Source organism: Glossina fuscipes, unplaced genomic scaffold, assembly GCF_014805625.2.
Source record: "Glossina fuscipes isolate IAEA_lab_2018 unplaced genomic scaffold, Yale_Gfus_2 112, whole genome shotgun sequence".
Classification (NCBI taxonomy): domain Eukaryota; kingdom Metazoa; phylum Arthropoda; class Insecta; order Diptera; family Glossinidae; genus Glossina; species Glossina fuscipes.
Window position 1 is genome coordinate 4,797,944 of NW_023998455.1, and position 19,007 is coordinate 4,816,950.

The 19,007-nt window shown below is 33.8% G+C and overlaps 1 protein-coding gene across 1 annotated transcript; it reads right to left on the reverse strand.

Annotated features, from left to right (window-relative positions):
- Positions 1 to 9,152: 9,152 nt before the first annotated feature.
- LOC119639168 (ataxin-2 homolog) lies at positions 9,153 to 18,785 on the reverse strand. Its single transcript, XM_038036426.1, has 4 exons — positions 17,827 to 18,785; positions 13,867 to 14,231; positions 11,035 to 13,772; positions 9,153 to 10,260 (listed from the first exon to the last, which is right to left on the reverse strand). The coding sequence occupies exons 1-4, from the start codon at positions 17,904 to 17,906 to the stop codon at positions 9,964 to 9,966; spliced, it is 3,480 nt and encodes a 1,159-aa protein (XP_037892354.1). The 5' UTR covers positions 17,907 to 18,785; the 3' UTR covers positions 9,153 to 9,963.
- Between the last annotated feature and the right edge of the window lie 222 nt (positions 18,786 to 19,007).

Genomic DNA, 19,007 nt, shown 5'->3' on the forward strand with positions numbered 1-19,007 from the left:
CACTACTAAATAGCCTACAGCCTAGCTTCATATAATTGGTGTCAAAATAGGGTACCATGTGTGAAGGTGAAGGTCGAAAAAATGATTTGATTGAAACAATTTTTGCAGCGTTCGTCTGATAGGAGCCAAAGCATGTCGGCGTACAAAATTTCATCAAAATATTTCACAAAAACGGACAAGCGGGGAGACATGTTTAGATCAGTTTAAGAAGTTACTCTGAATCGGTTAGTGAATTAAAAAAAGGAGTCTATCTGATGTGCTTCTGAGTGTTACATACATACATAATATACGCTTGCATCGTAAGTGATGAAGGGTATAAAAGTTTACAAGCCGTTTAACTAGCTGTGCTATAACGAAGACATTGCCAGCTTAAAAACTTTGTTTAAGGCTGAATTCATTCAACTTCGCCTGCGTCTAATAGCCGTACAAACTGCATCCACAAAGTAAGGACATTCGGCTTTTTTTTGCTCTTGTCATATTTGATGCGTTGAACGCTAAGTAAAGACAACAACCATTGCTTTATATATTAATTACGTGTATGATAAGAAGAAGAAGCTTTAGAAGAAAAGCTTGATGCTTCTTTTAACAGACAAACATACTTTTAGGGAACGGTTGGCGGGGAAGAGGCAAACGGCTTTTCTCTGGAGAGAATAAATTTCGGAAATTTCTCTTTTATTTTATTTTTCATTTTTAAAAGTGTGTGTGTTTTTTTTTTCCTACTTACTTCACGTTTTTCTTGTTTGTTTTCTTTGTGGGCTTTTTATTACTTCCATGCGCGATAACGATAAATATGAAAATTTCAAGTTTTGTATATTGTAAGAATGAATATAATGTGTGTATCATCATGCTCGGCATTAATTGAATCGAAAATTTGATCTAATTTTGGATGAATCATAACTTAATCTTGAAGATAACGACATTTTGCCTAAGAATCTCTTCCATTTATAGTATCTGACGTGAATCGCGAAGAATAAGATATGTTAAGGTAATACTTTTCCAGTGCACCGAGAACGAGACCGCCATTTAAACGAAGCAATGAAAAACGAAAAGAAAAAGCCGCTAAACACTTTAAGGAAAACTTGAAGAAGAAGACAATGCATAAAATAGAGGGTTAACTGATTAAAGGAGCTAAGCCAAGCGAGCCAAGCAAGCAAAGCAAACTCGTATTGTAAAAAAACGAAAAACCGGTTAAGAAAAATACGCAAAAATTAAAAAAAAAAAAACATAAATAATAATTAAAATAAAATACATAAAAAATGCAACACAAACATATATTTCATATACAATAAATAAAATTTTGGGAAAATTTGTTGGGGAAGAGATACTCTTTTTTTGAAATTTTCATTTCAATTTTAGGAAAAAGACAAAGCAAAAAAAAAAAAAAAAAAACTACTTCCCGTAATACATTCAACTAAACTTACAATATCCATCTGTGGCAATCTGTATCTGAATTCAAAAGTTATCCTTCGCCAGAAGAAATTCTAAATTGTCGGGGAAAAGCAAAGACTAAAACAAATATACATTAAGGCACTCCTGGGCTCACTTATCGTAATTACAGATATTCTGCTACTAGTACTATTACTACTACTACTACTACTACTACTGCTGCTACTATATACGCATTACAAAAACTGACGAATTGCGTATTTTTAGTAGATTCGCGCCAAGGCAAATTTATCAACAAACCACCCTTAAGAGAATTTTTAGGTATTTTGGAAATATATTAAAAAAAAAAAAGAATGAAAAAACAAAAAGTTGAAATAAAGATAAGCATAAGCGGTTAAATGTTAACAGAAATATTCAATGTTACTTGTGACAGAATTTTAATAAAAAACTTCCCTCTAACTCGATATTTAAAAAGGATGGCAGAGAAAAGCAGAATTAAGAACAAAGGAATTCAGAGAGCCACGAAGAGATAGAAAACGACAGAAAAATTGCGAGGATATAAAAAAGTTTGATGACAGTCTCTACAGAGAGCAATAGAGTGCGAGAGAGACTATAATCTAATTGATAGTTAATACGAATTGGATACCAGTGAGTTTGTAAGAAAATATTTCGAAATCATATGCAAAAAAATTGTAACGGCTATGGAGTAAGCCAACAAGTGAGTAAGTATATATAAATATGACGAAATCTTTAAAGACAAAAAAAAAAAAAGAAGAAGTTAAAGGGTTAACAACTAATAAAAATTTCCAAAGTGTAATAAGTAATACTCCTAAAAACGCAGTTACATACAAAAATTATCAGCCGATAAAATAAATCTTATTACAGGTAAGAGAATGATAACGAGAGTAGTACAATATATATATACTTCTGCCGTTCACAAAAAATACACTAAAACAAAGTGAATGAATAATAATCATTCGAAGAAGAAAGAAGACAAGAAAATAAAATGCTGCTTGTTTTTAGGTAAAATTCATTTTCAAAAATCGTTGCCTACTTTTAAGAGCTAGAGAAGAAAAAGATTCTTGTTTTTTTTTTTTTTTTTTTTTTTTTTTGCTTTAATCAACACAACAGAATCATCTATTGTTGATTTGCCGGATTGCAGACGAAGGAGAAGAAGATAAAGTTTCTCAAAAATATCAGTTAATAACAACGAGGCGACTAACGCTTCTAAAAATTACGTAAAAGCCTATAAATGTTTCCGAGTTTTTTTACTATGACTTTTTATCAAGGATCGGCATATTAAATCCGCGTAATACTTGCAACGCATAAAATATGCATCGGGGACCCGTTTTGTAGATATACATATATATATGTCGTATTGATGAACGTGAACAACAGAATCGATTTAGTTCTGTCCATCAATCTGTCTGTCTGCTCTAACTAAGGTTTTCAAAGAAATTTAATCTTAGCATATAGATGCTCTTTACATATTTTCGTATTCTACTGGTTAAGTTAAAAAATTAGGTAAAAGTATCCAAATGCAAATTTTGAGCGGATACAATTAATTACGGAGATCTTCAAGTCGATATCAATGGGATGGTCGGACGACATATAAATGTCGCAAGTATTGGCGAATCCATGATTTTTAGCTAACATCAACCTTCAAATGTACATTTTGTTTGCAATATCATGACACACCTTCCTGTCACTAGTTTACAAACTAGAGCACCTTTAGTGTCATTTACTTACGCCGTACGACACCGTATACGACATCGATAAATTATATCAGGACCAAGTTCGTGACGGGTCTTAGAGGCTTTTAGCCGAGCCGAAGACAACTTCTTTCTTCTTTTTGATATTTGCTTACTTAAATTTACAAGTAAATAAAGATCCCCTTCAGCATAGGCCTTTTTTGACACTTACTTAAAGAAAAAATTTAATAATTATATATTCCCATTATGCTAAATATATGACCTAATGTTTTCTTATAGATTGTAAGTATAAATATTTCATTGCCTACTTTTAGACAGAAGGATTTGTTTTAAACTATTGACTATTATCAGGCAGAAAATAATGTTTATACCGTTAATCTGTTTTTTTTTTTTGTTATTTTTTTTTATTTTTTAAACTCAAAAAATCTTGTAGTTAGTGTGAAAAAATTTAATTCAGCTTATATTGCAAGGAAACGAATTAAATGCGTAAGAATGCTGTGTCACCTTGTTTCTAGTAGAAAAAAGTAAAAACAAATAAAAAAATAAAGTGCCCATGTTCAGCAACCGTGACTGGTGAGAGTTAGAAATAAATATTCTTTTCTTTCTCTTTATTATCTTTTACACAACTTTTCGGTTTTTCTCTCGCTGCGAAATTGTTTTCAACTTCTTGCAACCTCTGTTAAAATAACCTTCCTCCCCTAAAAATATACTAAACATCTTAAGTTCACAAATATTCTGAATTTGCGACTCGTTGCTATTCATGGGAATAATGATGAATATAATAAAATGTAAAGGGAAAGAAAGACGTACGTTCCTATGTACGTACGCACGCACAGAAACCCATAAATGTTTTAAGCCTGTATATGATTGTGATTGCGATTATATATCATGTTACATTTCCTCAGTTGTATTTCGTAGTTGTCGTTGTGGTTGTTTCTACTTCAGTTTTAAAGTTCGATGTGTACGAAAAATTAGTAATGTATGGATACGATATACTATTGTTATTGTTGGTATGTTAAACGTGGTTATTGCTGTAGTTTTTCTTACCGTTATTATTATGATGATTATTCTAGTTGTTATTATTATTGTTGTTGCTATTGATGTTGTTGTTTTTGTTTTTCGTATTATATATTATTATTTTTCTATACGTGCGCGGCTTTTGAGTTGATTGCGTTGCCGGTTGAGGGCGGTGGTCTGAAATTTTATGTGCGTTTATATATAGAAAAAAATCATAAAAAAAAATGAATAAATAAAAATTATATATATATATATATATATATATATATATATATATATAAAAAAAAAAAAAAACAACAAAAAAAAAAAAAAAATAAAAAAAAATATTTTTTGAAAAATAAAAATCATTCTAAATACTCTTATTATATGTAAAGAAAGAAAACTAGAGACTTTGGTTTTACGAAAAAAAAATGTTTAAACAAAAGGTGTATGTTTAAGTGAACAAAACGAAGAACAAAAAGTGTTCCATTATAAATGTTAAATGTTTTTTTTATAGTTTTTTTTCATTTCGGAAAGTTTTTTTTATTTATTTTCTTTTTTTCCTTTCTTAATTTTTGCTATTAGAAACTTCGATTAGATTTCATACGCATCCAGCACGGTCGAGCAAGAATGTATCCCAATTTTTTTCCCTTTTTTTACGTTCTTCTCTGTTATACTCAAAATATATTCTTACACATACTCGGAACATTTCTATACTCATACATTTTTATACGTTTATGTACTACTTACTTGTTTTTATGTATTATAAATACTGATGCGGTTTTTTTTTTTTAAATTTTTTTTTTCTTTTTTCTTTAGATACATCTGCTTCTGCTTCTTTCCTCCTAATTCATTTTATGTGTTAATGCATGAGTTTCTTGCATGTGTATGCGTGTGTGCGCGCCTATGCATGTGTGTGTGTGTACATTATAGAGAAATCTATTCCATGATACGAAGGCACTTTCAATGTCATCAAAAGGGGCTGTTGTATGATATTTTTGCATTCATTAAGTATCACAGCCAGCTTTGATGAGCATTGCAAAAATACCGTTTAACCAACAATTGTGTACCCTTGTACGTGAAATTTGTATATAAAATGTTGCTTTTAAAATAATAACATGAGAAAATATAAAAAATAAATAAATAAATAATAGAAGAAAAATAAAATCTAGTAAGGAATTTATTTCAAGCAAAAGTGATTTTTCGCATTAATATGCTAGAGAAACTCTTTAAAATGCAATTATTCGTCCTAAAAGTATGCTACTTAAACGATAGTAGTAACAGCAAATGCAGGTGCATGTAATTGTGTATGTGAAAAGTATAAAAAAGAAAAAGAACGGTGTGTAACTACAATACAATACAATGCTGCCTCCGTGATGATAATAATGATGATATTGTTGCTGCCGCTCTTGTTGTTGTTGTTGTTGTTGTTGTTATTATTATTAATGCCAACAGTGGTAGTGCTGTTGATATCAGTGTATTAGTGACGATGGCGAAAGAGATGATGATGTGATTGTGTTTGTTGTATTACTTCCGGTGAGATTCAAACAAGTTGTTAGTGTACGTTTGTAAATGCTGTATACGGACGGTTGCCTGACTGGCTGGCTGCCCGATAAACTGCCTGGCTGGCTTTTTCGGCTGTGTTGATTGTGTGCGGCTGGTAAAAAGTCAACATTTTATTACTTATACATACGCAATAACATACTCTAACCCTAATCGGTCCTACACTTTACAACGGTTAATATATTTATGAAACACATGTACATACATGCAAAAGTGTGCGCGTTCAAGTACATTTTTTTTTTTTTTAATATATATATATAAAAAAAAAATCCCTTTCTTTATCTTTAAATCAATTCATTTTCATGCAAATGAGAAAATTTATTTAACCAAAAAAAAAAAAAAAAAAAACTTTGATAAATACTTGAACTTTTATGAAGAAGACAAAGTCTTGGCTTTGTGATTATTAAAAAATTCTTGCGTAACTCTTCAAGATGTTGTGAAATGTCGCTTTGGAATTACTCAATTCATATCACAGCCATTTTGATGAGTTATATAGGAATTACTTGAAACGCATCTCAACAACGTATACAAGTGTTTATGTGTCTCTACAAAAAAAAAAAAAAAGAATGCGTGTTCACGCGTATGTGTCTTGATATTGAAATTCTATAGAGAAAGTGTCCGTGCGTTCTTACATACGTGCCTATGAGTGTGTGTATGTGTGTGTGTGTGCGTGTGTGTGTACGATGCACAGAAATTCATCAATAACTTTAATGATTGGCATTTGAGATTATTCTACTTCTTCTTCTTTCCCATCTCTGTTTCTTCTTCGTCTTTTTCATCATCTTCTATACCACTTCGTTAAAAAGGTTTGTGACTTGTGCTTGCAAAATAATTTTCATTATATGCATTAAAAAAAGAAAAAAAAAAAAAATAAATAAATAAATATATAAATATATGAAATTTAAAAAACGACATATCACAGCCATTTTGACGAGTTTGGGTAGAGAAATATTCAACAGCCATCATATACGCACACATAAATAAGTTATAAAAAGGATTCACGGGAACATCATATGAAAAGGTTAATTTTACTTTTTACAATTTTTATCGGATCAAAAATAATTCATTATTTCATTTATATTTTGGAGGCGTTTCTTCTTTTCCAGAATAGCAGCAGCAATTACTTGATTATATTTTATAGTCCTAACGGTATGTATATGTACGAGTATACTGTGATTAATGTTTTATTTAAAATTGTACTAATATTGTGTTCATGTTTTTGAAAAAAAATTCGAATCTAAACAGGAATGAAAACACGGCGCCTTTCATAGAAATCCAACTGACCGATTAAATTATAATCATTTTTTTTTGCGCTGCTTTCAAAAGCGATCGATCGACTTCGAGCGGATATCTCTTATATGCGTAAGCAAGAGTTCTAAGCGGAGAAGCTTTCAACTCATAGTCTAGTTACTAGTTATTAATATTTTTTCCGTCATCTCTTTTAATAATTATAACAAGTATTTGTTGGCGACATATCAGATCAATAGAAGATCTCAGCTTTTTGCCCATCTCGGCCAGAATCTATTCGTTTTCAAAATTCGCTCCTAGCGGAGCATTTGCAATTTCGCAAAATTTGAAAATTCCAATAATTTATTGGACGGACATGTCAATCAGGCTACAATGACTAACAACAATTATTTGTTTATTATATTAGTTCCAACTTTTTTCTTGTTTCAGGCAGAATTAATTCATTTTCAAAACCGATTCCTAGCAGAGCATTTGCAATTTCGCATCCCAGTAATAGGCGTAGTTACAATCCCATATCATATGGGCATGACAAGCAACTGGAACAAATACAGTATAGTACAGTTCACGATTGAGTTAGACAAGAAGAGCGTATATGCTTCAATTTGGAAATCTCTACACAATGCACTTTTGATTTTCCTAATAATTTCCCTTGCTCTTGTGCCTTTCGCAATGTAAAAAAAAAAAACAAAAGAACATTCTTTTGTTGCCATTGCTCAAACTATCAAGTGGAGCTTCTACTCAACCATTATTAGTTAATTGCATTTGATTTCATTAATATGCGTACAAAAGGAGTAAAGGACACCCGTCGGCTTGAAAATATCTAATGAAACTTGAAAGAGAATCATTTATAAATTATCGATGTGCGTTCACTATACTTGTACATATACATATGTAGGCGAACATCTATCTATCTATCTATCAGTCTCTTCATTGAAACCACAATAACTTATGCAGCAATTATTATTAAATTTTCCCAACCCTAACACACATACACACACACACACCGAGATACTCATAAACACAATACATGAATGCTCTAAATGCATTAGCAAGACGAAGATGATATTTGATGATTGGATTAAATTTTTCTAGAATTTTCATATGAGATTTTGCTTATGAAGCTGTAAAATCTAGATGACTATAATAAAAGCGGTGACGTTAAAGCGAATTCCCAACTAAGGTAATAAATTACGAAAAACAGATAACTGAAAATGCATTTTCTAGAATAATAAAGCGCGTCAAGGTAGCAAAGCAAGACATTAGATAACACTAACAATTTATTTATGGCCCAACATAAAGCGGAATTAACGAAGAATATATTGTTCGCATATAATGAAAATTGCATCTCGGAAAATGATAAAGATGATATTGAAAGTATTTTCTGCTTTTTACGAGAGCTGAGGATGGGAATATAAAGCTCTGTGCCTTAGAAAGAGATGATAGGAGGTAATTGCATCCGCTCGCACTTTGAGTCGATTTTTTTTACAATTTTAACAAACCCGAATAAATACATGACGTAACATTTACTTGGAGGAATACATGGAAATGCAAGGGCCCGCTCTTTTGGTGGCGGAGGCTTCATTTCGCCAAAGCAACGAGTGCAACGTATGCGAAAATCACTAATACGTGAATAAAACTCATCCACACGTTTTTTTTTTTTGCTGTATTTTGTTTCTCGCTTTTTCTTTTTTTTTTTATTGTTATTATTATTATTATTATTTAATATTATATCTCATTAATCTTGGTTATTATGCACGCAATTGTTTTTGATTTTTACTCTTCTCGTTGTTACTTTTTATTTTAGGCTTTCTTTAATTTTTTCTAATTTGCTCTTTTTTGAAATTTTTTTGTTTTGGGTTTTTTTCTTTTGAAAAATTGTTGGAAATAAAAAAAAATACACCACACAATTTCCTCATTTACTTTCTTCTCTCTCTCTCTTACTTTTCCTATTTAAACATTTGTAACAGAAATACGAATTCGAATCAATGGAATCAGGTAACGGCAACAAACGAAAGGCAAAATATGGATTAATGTTGAAAATTTTACTCCCGCCTTCCAAAAGGAATAAGTAGTAAAGAAAGGAGAAATTGTAGCAAACTTATATATATATATATATATATATAACCTGCTCTGCTTATGAATTATAGAGAAATATTAAAATATGTTGTTGTTGTTTTTTTTTCTTCTTATTTATTTCTTTTTTTTTTTTTTGTTTTGTTTTTTTTTTTTATGATTCATATGTGACAATGATTTTATTATGTTTGCTTTTCTTTCATTTAACTTGAAATTGAAATCAGTTGAAAAACGTACATTTGCCTTGAGACATAAACATAACAGCATTTAAAAAAAAAAAAAATTTCAATTTTCGAAAAACTTCAAATTCCTTTTCAATCAACATCAACAGGCTTTCCACCTTTTTTTTTTTTTTTTTTTTTCTTTCTCCTTTTTTCTTTTTGTAAGATATTAATTTAGACAGAAAGGACGAAATATGAAAATTGTATGAAAGTAATAATAAAACACGAGAAAAAATAATAAAATGAATTATGAAAGAAATATAACACGACATATAGCGGACGGCGGCTAAACTAACAAAATGATCGAACGATTTTTAAAGTGGAATCATAAATTTTTGTGGTTTTTTTTTTTTTGTTTTTTTTTTTTTTTTTTGCTTTTTTAAAAGAGCATTTACTTGCTTTCAACAGTTAACAGCGCATTTTCTAAGTTTGTATTTTTCATTAATGCATTTGATGTTTGTTTTTCTTCTTTGTTTTTTTTTTTTTTTTTTGTTTCCTTTATTGTTCTCCTTCTCTATCTCCCTTCATTGTTCCCCTTCGCACGATAGTCAGAATGAATAATGCAGGATTGAAAACGTTCACAAAGTAATCCCGAAATTTATGCTTGTGTTTTTACATCGCTTTTTTTTCATCTTCTTCTTTTCTTCTTTGGCAGGAATAGGGATTAATTTTTCCCCTTCCCCATTTCTCATTTTATTTATTTATATTAAATCAATTATATTGTGAATCGTTTATGTGGTGGCGTGTAATTTATCATCCGTACTCTATTGTGCTGGATGTTGTGGCATCAAGATCTGAAATTGCTGACCTTGTTGTGGATGTTGCGGTGCCGCGGTCGGATAATATGGTGTAGGCATTAATTGTGTGGGATGTAACGTCAGGGGACACATGACATGGTACTGCGGCTGAGTCTGTGGTCCAAATGTAGGCTGTGGTCCCCCGCCAGCAGGGGAAGGTTGTGGTTGTGGGTGAAACGTTTGATGCGGTTGGCCCGGTGAAGGAGTAGTTGAAGGTGGCGTTTGTGTCAAAAATTGCAATGGTTGCGGCTCGTACATACGTACCTAAAATGCGTAGTTTTAAACAAAAAAAAAAATAAATAAATAAATAAATAAATAAATTTTTTTTTAATAAACAAAAACTCAATCAACACATATATATGCTATATATGTTGTACTACGCTTTTGACATTTTAACTGCCACAAAACGATTTTGTAATCAAGGAAAAAAAGTTTCACTGAAAAAATATCTGACAAGCATCGAAGCCTCTGTCAGCCTCTTATTGTGTTTTATTTTACAATACTACGTTCACTTACGCATTTCAGTAGTAATTGTTGCAGAAAATTAGAGCTTAACACAACATAGATTCTGCTTATGTAACTAATGGACAGACTATTACGATAAACACGGCGAATAGTTTGCGATGGCAGATATATTTATTAAGATGAGGACCATAAAATCGGTATTTTTAGTTCACCGACCGAAAGAAGAGAATTGAAAATCTTATCTTTCTGACATATCGGGGAAAACAACAACATGCCTTGTCGGTTCAAACCGAATTGACCGAGATGGTCGTTTCGGTACGTTATTGCATGGCAGGATTCTGTGAGGAGGCTTTATAAAAATTAATAACACATTCTTAATAATTAACTTTACTGAATACACTGAAATTTTGTAAATATGTCGACACGTGATCCTTAATTTCAATCAATAGCTTTTAAAATTAAAAATTTTATATAAATAAGCAACTGAACGACTCTTAAAAAACTTAAAAAAAAAGTAGGTTTAGAAAATATCATTGGAAAATTTTCATAATTTCATTAATAATTTTTGCTTACCATTGTTGGCGCGTACGGTTGTGATTGAAAATGTGGCGCATGAGGGGTTTGAGGATACGGTATGAACTGTGTAGGCAATGGGGCGGTAGCCAGCAGCGGTTGGCCCGTAGCAGCTGAAGCATGCATTTGTGAGGGTGTCAAGGGTCCATAATTGCTGCGCCGCATACGCTGTTGCTGACCAGCTTGAGGATGAGTGGGCGCATGGAATGCCGCAGCTGACTGTTGACTTTGCATCATGTAGACTGGCGTTTGTTGTCCGGGTACTGCGGCCGCTATAGGCGCACCCGCTGGTGTGTAAAGCGTTGCCAGAGGCACCGGTGTTTGTGGGGTATGAGGTCTTGACGGATTTGGAGTGCTGGGACTACGAGGCGTAAACGGCTTGGCTGAGGGATTCAGTACATGTGTTTTTTTAACCGGCGCAGCAGTTGTGTTATTATTACTTGTATTCGTGCTGGTCGTGTTTGTTGATGCAGGATTACTGCCCGTTGGCGATGCATGCTTATCAAGGATTGAAGATGTGGCTGCTGACATATTGTCTGCTTTGCTAAGGGATGTTTGCTGTTGTTGCTGTTGATTAGGCGTTGTACAGTTGTCTGATATTGAGGGAGAACTTTGCTGTTGTTGTTGGTGCTGATGCTGGTTTTGACCGTTGCCCGCCGTCGCCACAACATTTTGGTGCAATGTTTGTGTTTGCTGTTGCGGTGAAACTTGAGATGCTGCATGTTGATGTTGCACATTTTGCTGCTGATGGATTTGCGGAGACTGCTCTTGTTGCATAAGTTGCGGTTGCTGTGACTGCTGAGGGGGATGTTGATGTTGCGTTAAATTATGTTGTTGCATCGTAATGTTATTTTGCGGTCCGACCTGGTGCGTCACATGTAATGATTTCTGGGTTTGCTGCTGTTGTTGTGATGTTTGTTGCGGCTGCATGTGAGACGACGATGATTGTTGCCCATGTTGTTGTTGCAAATGAGCTGGCACATAATGCTGCTGCTGCTGCTGTTGTTGTTGTTGTTGCTGCTGTTGTTGCTGCTGCTGCTGCTGCTGAGGGTTAACGTGATGTTGCTGTACTGCCGATTGATGCTGTTGCGGTACATGTTGCATAGAAACACTGTGTTGCTGCGTCGTTACTATGTGAGTAGTCACATGTTGTGACATATGTTGTTGCTGTTGTTGCTGTTGCTGCGGTGGTGAGACTGGAGGCTGCGGTTGATGATGACCTTTACCAACATTCATATGCTGAGTGGTTTGCTGCTGCGAACTTATTGCTTGTGGCTGTTGAGTTTGGATCACTGCTCCGGGAGTTGATGTAGCGTTTGACAACTGGAAATCTTGACCGAATTGTCGCAATTCTTGCAACTGACTGTCTCGTGAACGCATTTGGCGTTGCGGTTGCGGTGGTGGAGGTTGAGTGCTGCCTCCTGTCTGCAGCGGTGGCGAATTACTATTACTCGATTGCTGACCGGGGCCACCATGCAAAGGTCCATGATTTGAATGCCTTGTTTGATTTTGAACGTCATTACCATAACTTAGATTGGAGTTCGTAGATGATCCCGAATATTGACGCATTGGTCTTTGAGGTAAAGGTTTACCGCCGCTACCACTTCCACTGGACGCACTATCGCCATTCAATTTTGAAGAGCCTCGATATTGTCCACTACCACCACCACCGTGCATTACCGCCGTAAAACTCTGGTAAGTATTTTGCTGCTGAGTCTGCATGGATACCGATTGATAAATGGTACTTTTACTGTTACCCACTCCCGAACCGTTTTGAGGCATACCGCCGTTGCCGCCGCCGCTTGATGTAGCCATTTGATTTGGTCCGTTTCCACTGTTCGGGGGCGGAGTGTTACGCACCAATTTTTGCCCTTGTGGATTGGATTTGCGTTTCATCATCGAACCACCGACGTACTTATTGACTCCGCCACCACCACCAGCACCGTCTTGTTGTATCATATTATTATTTATTTGATTTGAGGCTGGGACCGTCGAGCTCTTCATTCCACCCATCATACCACCAGCGGGTGTTTGCGTGGAGTTCGACTGGCCCAACGTAGACGATGTTGATGCTGAAGCGTTAGCATTGCTCATCATACGTTCGCCACGGTCGCTTATCAAGTCACGTTCGTGGCTGTTATGAGCGCCCCGTGGCGAAGGTCCCGACCCAATAGATTGGCCGGACATGGCAGTAGTAGGCGGCGGACCGGAAATATTCCGCGACGGTTTGCTTATATAACGTTCCGGCATGACGGGACCTTCAGAGCGCGGTTTACGTTCTCGCTCACGCTCATCCCTATGATCGCGCTCGCGCTCACGGTCGCGTTCCAAATCTCGTTCCTTTTCCCTTTCAATCTCGCGTTCACGCTCGTGAACTTTTTCCCGATCACGTTCTGTGTCAAGTGAGGGTCTAGCAACAGCAGCGAACATGGCTTCTTCGTCGCCATTTTCCAAATCTAAACGATCACGATAGGCTGGATTATTTTCAATTTCGGCAGCTAACTTCTCAGCTCGGGCTTCACGTTCCTTAAATTCCTCCGAATCAACTTTATCTAGCGGCACAGTATACGACGACAATGAATCGTCGAAAGTCGATTGTACACCGAATTGATTTTCGTTTTTTCGAAACATTTCATTCGCGTCCCAGCCATTGGCCGCGTCTTCCAATTCTATGTCAACGTCTCCATTCATGCCTGCAGGATCCCAAGGTTCCAATTCTTTCTCATCAAAGCGAGAGCCTTAAATAAATGATGAAAATTGTTATTATGTATTATTTCAAGTGGATTTGTTGTTTTTTTTTTTTTTTTTTTGGTTCTTTTTCACTAGACATACCGTTACACTTTTCAGAAATCGCGGCATCGGTTTGGAAAGATCCTACTGTGGCATATTGTGAATCAAAATCTTTGGCCGAAATGCTAACGACAGTATCAGAGGGAAATATCATAAAATTTGGAACAGATTTAATCTCCTCTGGAGCGTTTTTACTTGATTTAATGCATGACGGTAACTCAAGAGCTACATCGAAACCTTGCGAAAACGTACGAAAGACACCTTCATATATGTTACCAGACCTTAAACGCATTTGAACTACATTACCAACTAAAGCGGTAGCGGCATGCATAAAATACGCATTATTGTAAACGCCCTGAGCCGAAGGACGCTGCGTCTTATTAGATGGTCTGTTATCGTTTGAATATCTGGAAAGGAAAAATTATAAAGAATTTTAAAAATTATTAAAAATAAACGAAAAGCTATATACAGGCTTCCAAATAAAGCAACTTCTCATCGAAATCTCAATTTTCTTTTTTCCTGTCTATACCTAGTTAGTTAAATGGAAAAATTTTGAAAACTTATTTTGCGTAAATAAAAAAAAAATAATGATTCAATTGTTCTGCAGCTCACCACAGAACGAAAAAAGAATAGTACAATTGTAGTTTAAAGAACAACCACAAGCAAACATTGCAATCGTATTAAACATTGTGTACATCAAATCAGCAGCAAGCTTAAATGAAAATAACAAAAATATGTGCGGCTTAGACCGAATATTTGTATACCCATCGCCTATATGGTCATAATCGTTTCGAAACTTATTTCAACAGACCAAAGTAGCTTTACGGCAAAGAGCTGACACGACCGACTTGGTGGGTCCATTATGGGTGGACGGGAAACTTTGAGAATGTTACGAGACTTTTTTTTGCTCTTTAGACATTTCAAGTGTATCCTGCATTGTACATCATGCATGCTTCGAAGAATGAATTGCTGCTTTTCATCCAACCAAATGAAACCAAAATGAGATGATTGATTATTATTAGTTCGCAATTGGATTAGGTACGGTTCAGTTATTCCGAAAAGATCTTATTAAGATGCTTTTCAACATACGCTTTTCGAAATAATTTTGAATTCTGCCATCTACTCATGCTCCTCACATTACTGTTAGACAAACATAAACACACACTACTGTGGCAATGTTAACTCTATGTTTTGCTAATGGAATGACAAATTTAATATGCTCTCCGACGACGATGTCTATAAAATGCAAAGAAACAAAAAAAAAAAAAAAAGCAAAAAAAAGGGTTTAAACATATGCGTATAAGCATACATTTTTTAAGCATTTTTTTAAACACATTTGCATATTTCATATTTAACACATTTACTTTTTATTTATGTTGTCCTCGTTACTGTGTTTGTTGTCGGAATTTTATTGTTTTAAAGGTTGCGATACAAAAGAAAATCAATTAAACATGAATTTGACCCAAATTCGGTTTCTCTTTAAGGTTGTTCACATACAAACGGGAAAGTGCGGAGCAATCAAATAACAACACAACGAGGGTAGGAGAAAGAGAAACGAAAAAGAGGCTCGAAAGCTTATAAAACAGGACGATACTATACAATAGTAGCAAGTCTATATACTAAGCATAAATTATGTATGAATCTTTCGCCTAAGAAGAATTAAAAATTGATAAAACAACAAATAAAAAAAAGTAAATAAAACACAATATTGGTTGTGCAAATTTACAGACACAAAAATCTAATTGAATTAAGCATAAAATTGACCTGAATGCAAGCGAGAATAAACATCCCGCAATGCATATATAAATATGTATTTATATATGTTTATATATACATACATCGATATACATAGCGATTACAATCATCAATTACAATAATGCATGAGATTGGTTAGTTCCAACCATTTAACGCTTTACTTTTCTTTTTTTTTTTTTTTTTTTTTGCATTTGTCAAAAAATAAAATATCGCTAAATTAAGTTTTAATAATGTAGACTAAAATACGATATTTTTATTATTGGTTTTTTGTTTTCGAAAGAAAGCTTAGGAAATTTACTTCGGTCTCGATTCCTCATGCATTTAACTAAGAGCCATTTAGAAAAGTTTAGAAAGAGAAGGCCTTCCCTTAGTTGTTTTATCAAATATATATTAACGTCCCCGATGATCGCAGATAGTTCTTATAAAGTGAATACGGCAAGTAAAAACATGGTAGGTGGAAAAGATATTAATTTAATTATGCATTTTTTTTATCAATTTAGCCCAGAAGAATCCAGAATCCCTTTTGTGAATTGGAAAATGGGCAAAAGAACAAATTTCACATACAGCTTTGAGTAAAGTCCTTATCTACCCTTATACCAGTGTACGAACATTGTCTATCTATTTATAGGTCAAATGTCTCCAGAATCGAACTTACATAAACATACTGTAATGGCACTTGAAGTGAACTTGGAAATGTTCACTCAAGGTATATAAAATATACATAAAAATTATGCGTAACAATCCATTAAAGAAAAGGATGATTTTGCGACCATCCTACGGTCTTGCGAGCCTTGAACCCGTCATAAAAATCGCACTTTTGAGTTTAGACCTTTCATAAAAGGATGTCCCATCTTCTATCTATCAGAATTCAAAAATGTACACCAGATAATCTCTGAGGTGTACATAGCAAGATTTGGCGTTAAATAGGCCATGTCCGTAATGACGTACTAACACTTTCCTAAAATAGAAAAATTAAGCGCCTAACAAATACTTTTTAAGTCTAATTGAAGCCGAAAAAAGAGGCAGCGTTTAATGGATCATGATCTGAAATTTGCTTCGAATTTTGTCCTTAGCCGCTGTGTAAAATTCATCCAAGTGGATTAACACATACACTCACAAGAAGAAGCACAATTTACTTAATAATCTTTTTCGTGAGAGATGATAAACATCGAAGATTCCTTCAAAGACGAATACAATAATTTCTAGTGAACATTGAATAATCTTTTTTATTTTTTGCTAATTTAGGCCAGCCATGTAAAGTTTCTCAAAAGAGCAAGTTTTAATGCGACTTCCTTCCAGCAAGCTACACATTATGATCAAGTCAATACGTAAAAAAATTTCAAATCCCCTTGATGCGATATAACAAAAATTGACAACTATTTCTCTATTGTGTTCTTATTTATTGCTATTACAATTTATTTATTTGTCAGAGGGGTACTAGCAGCTTAAATTAAAGCTGGCTGCAACTATCAAACTTAACCATATACCTACCTCTATGTCCCAAACGCTTATCAGCTAAACTCAGATGTAAATTCTCAAAGCCGCATTAAAATTGGTTAAGAAACAATAAATCTATAGATCGGTTTACAAGCAAATTCAACACGTTACGAAAATTTCAGGAAATTCACTCAATATGTGAGAGTTTTAAGAAATTCACCAATTAATTTTCCAACTATTATTCAATTCAATTATTGTGTATCAAGTTTATCGTATAAATATTTAGTCAAGGGACTTTATTGATATTTATGCGGCTGCCTTGCTCAAGTTACATGTATGTATACATTTTTCTCAAAAGTCCAAACATTTGTTCAATATTAATTCCCTAAAAATGTAGAGGGGAAAAAAATTATTTTTCTACTAAAGCGTAACTTTTCATTTGTTTGTACTGTCTTTTAATCAAATTTCAAAATAATTTCCTTCTCGACAAGAACGAAATTTCATTTCTTCATCTATTTAGTTAGCGTTTCAATAACAAAACCACCCTTAAAATAATCTATATTAATAAAGCAAAAGAAGTCGAAACAAAAAAACACATTAGATGCAAGAATAGAAAGACACAAGATTTCCAAACGACAAACACATGGCTGAGCGAACAACTAATAGAATTTCTTCGAAAACGTGCCATTGAATGTGAGTTACATAATTTTAAAAGTATTACCAAAAGAAACTTTTATCCTTTAATTGAAGATTTTTAATAAAATATATATTTAATAAATTTAATTACAATATGCGAATAACTTGACTTACCTTGACATACCACCACCAGAACCACTGCCACCGCCACCGCCGCCAGTGGGGCGATTTTTGCGTTTATTATTGTTGTTCATTATCTCTGTTTAGTTCTTTAGCAATCTACTGCACACACCAATACCTTTTTCTTAAGTTTTTTCGCTTAATAAATTTCGTTACTGATTTTTGCCAAAATTAATAGAAAATTTTCACTAGTTTCACTCGAAACAATTTCTTCTTTTTTTTTTCCTAAAAAATCGTAGCTTTTATAATGCTTCCGTCTTCTTGGCAAAATGAATCTGAGAATTAGTTTTTTTCTTTTTTGTGTTATCCTTATGCGGAATTTCACGCTGTATGCTCGATTTATTTGTTTATTCAAAGCTCTCGCTTGCCTGCTTGTTTTCTGTCCATGCAAATTTCTTGATTTTCGTCTTCTTTGTTTTTCTTGCTCGCTCTGCTCGCCTGTTTAAGACGGACTAATTTATCTCTTGTGTGTGTGACTGTCTGGTTTTCCTTTCTCTGTCTAGCTTTGCGTGCTCGTACGTTTATATGTATGTGTCCGTATGTGTACCTGGATCTAAGTGTTTGAATCTGTGTATAGTGTTGTATTCTTTGCTTTTCGGTTTTATTTCGCTGTAAAATTTTCACGTTTTTCTCTCTTCTGCTTGCTTCCTTCCTTTTGGTTACTGTTTCTCTTTCTTTCAGTTTAGATATCTTTGCCAAAATGCTGTTCAGCCCGCTGCTACGGTCTCACAGCACTGCACTTTTTTTCCCACAAAATTCTTTACTTAACTTTCGCCACGTAATTTTTCAAGCTTATACTTTTAAGTTACTGCTTCGTTTGGTTTATTATTAATGCTGTATGTATGTATGCAGCTTGTAAAGTTACTCGTTTACTTTAATGTTTATTTTATCGATTTTCTAACAATTAGTATTTTAACAAACTTTAATTGCTATTTAACTTTTACTTCACAAATCTACATATGCATGACAATCAGTGATGCCAGATCGATAATATTCTAATCAATTAAACGGTAGGGATTGCCTTCATTTCAAATATTTTATCAGTAAAAATTTTCATCAATTAAAATAATCTGTACATATTAATATCTCAAACACATCTAAAGCAATAAACCGTTCTCATTTGTTTGTTGTAAAAGTAATGCAAAGAAAATGGTACTTATATCATAAATGTAATC

Bases quoted from the DNA above. Each gene is read 5' to 3' on its own strand.
- LOC119639168 (XM_038036426.1), bottom strand. From the start codon at position 17,906: ATGAACAACAATAATAAACGCAAAAATCGCCCCACTGGCGGCGGTGGC. The intron at 13,773-13,866 runs GTATGTCTAGTG...CATTTATTTAAG, and splicing joins GATTTCTGAAAAGTGTAACG to GCTCTCGCTTTGATGAGAAA. The intron at 10,261-11,034 runs GTAAGCAAAAAT...TACGCATTTTAG, and splicing joins AACCGTACGCGCCAACAATG to GTACGTATGTACGAGCCGCA.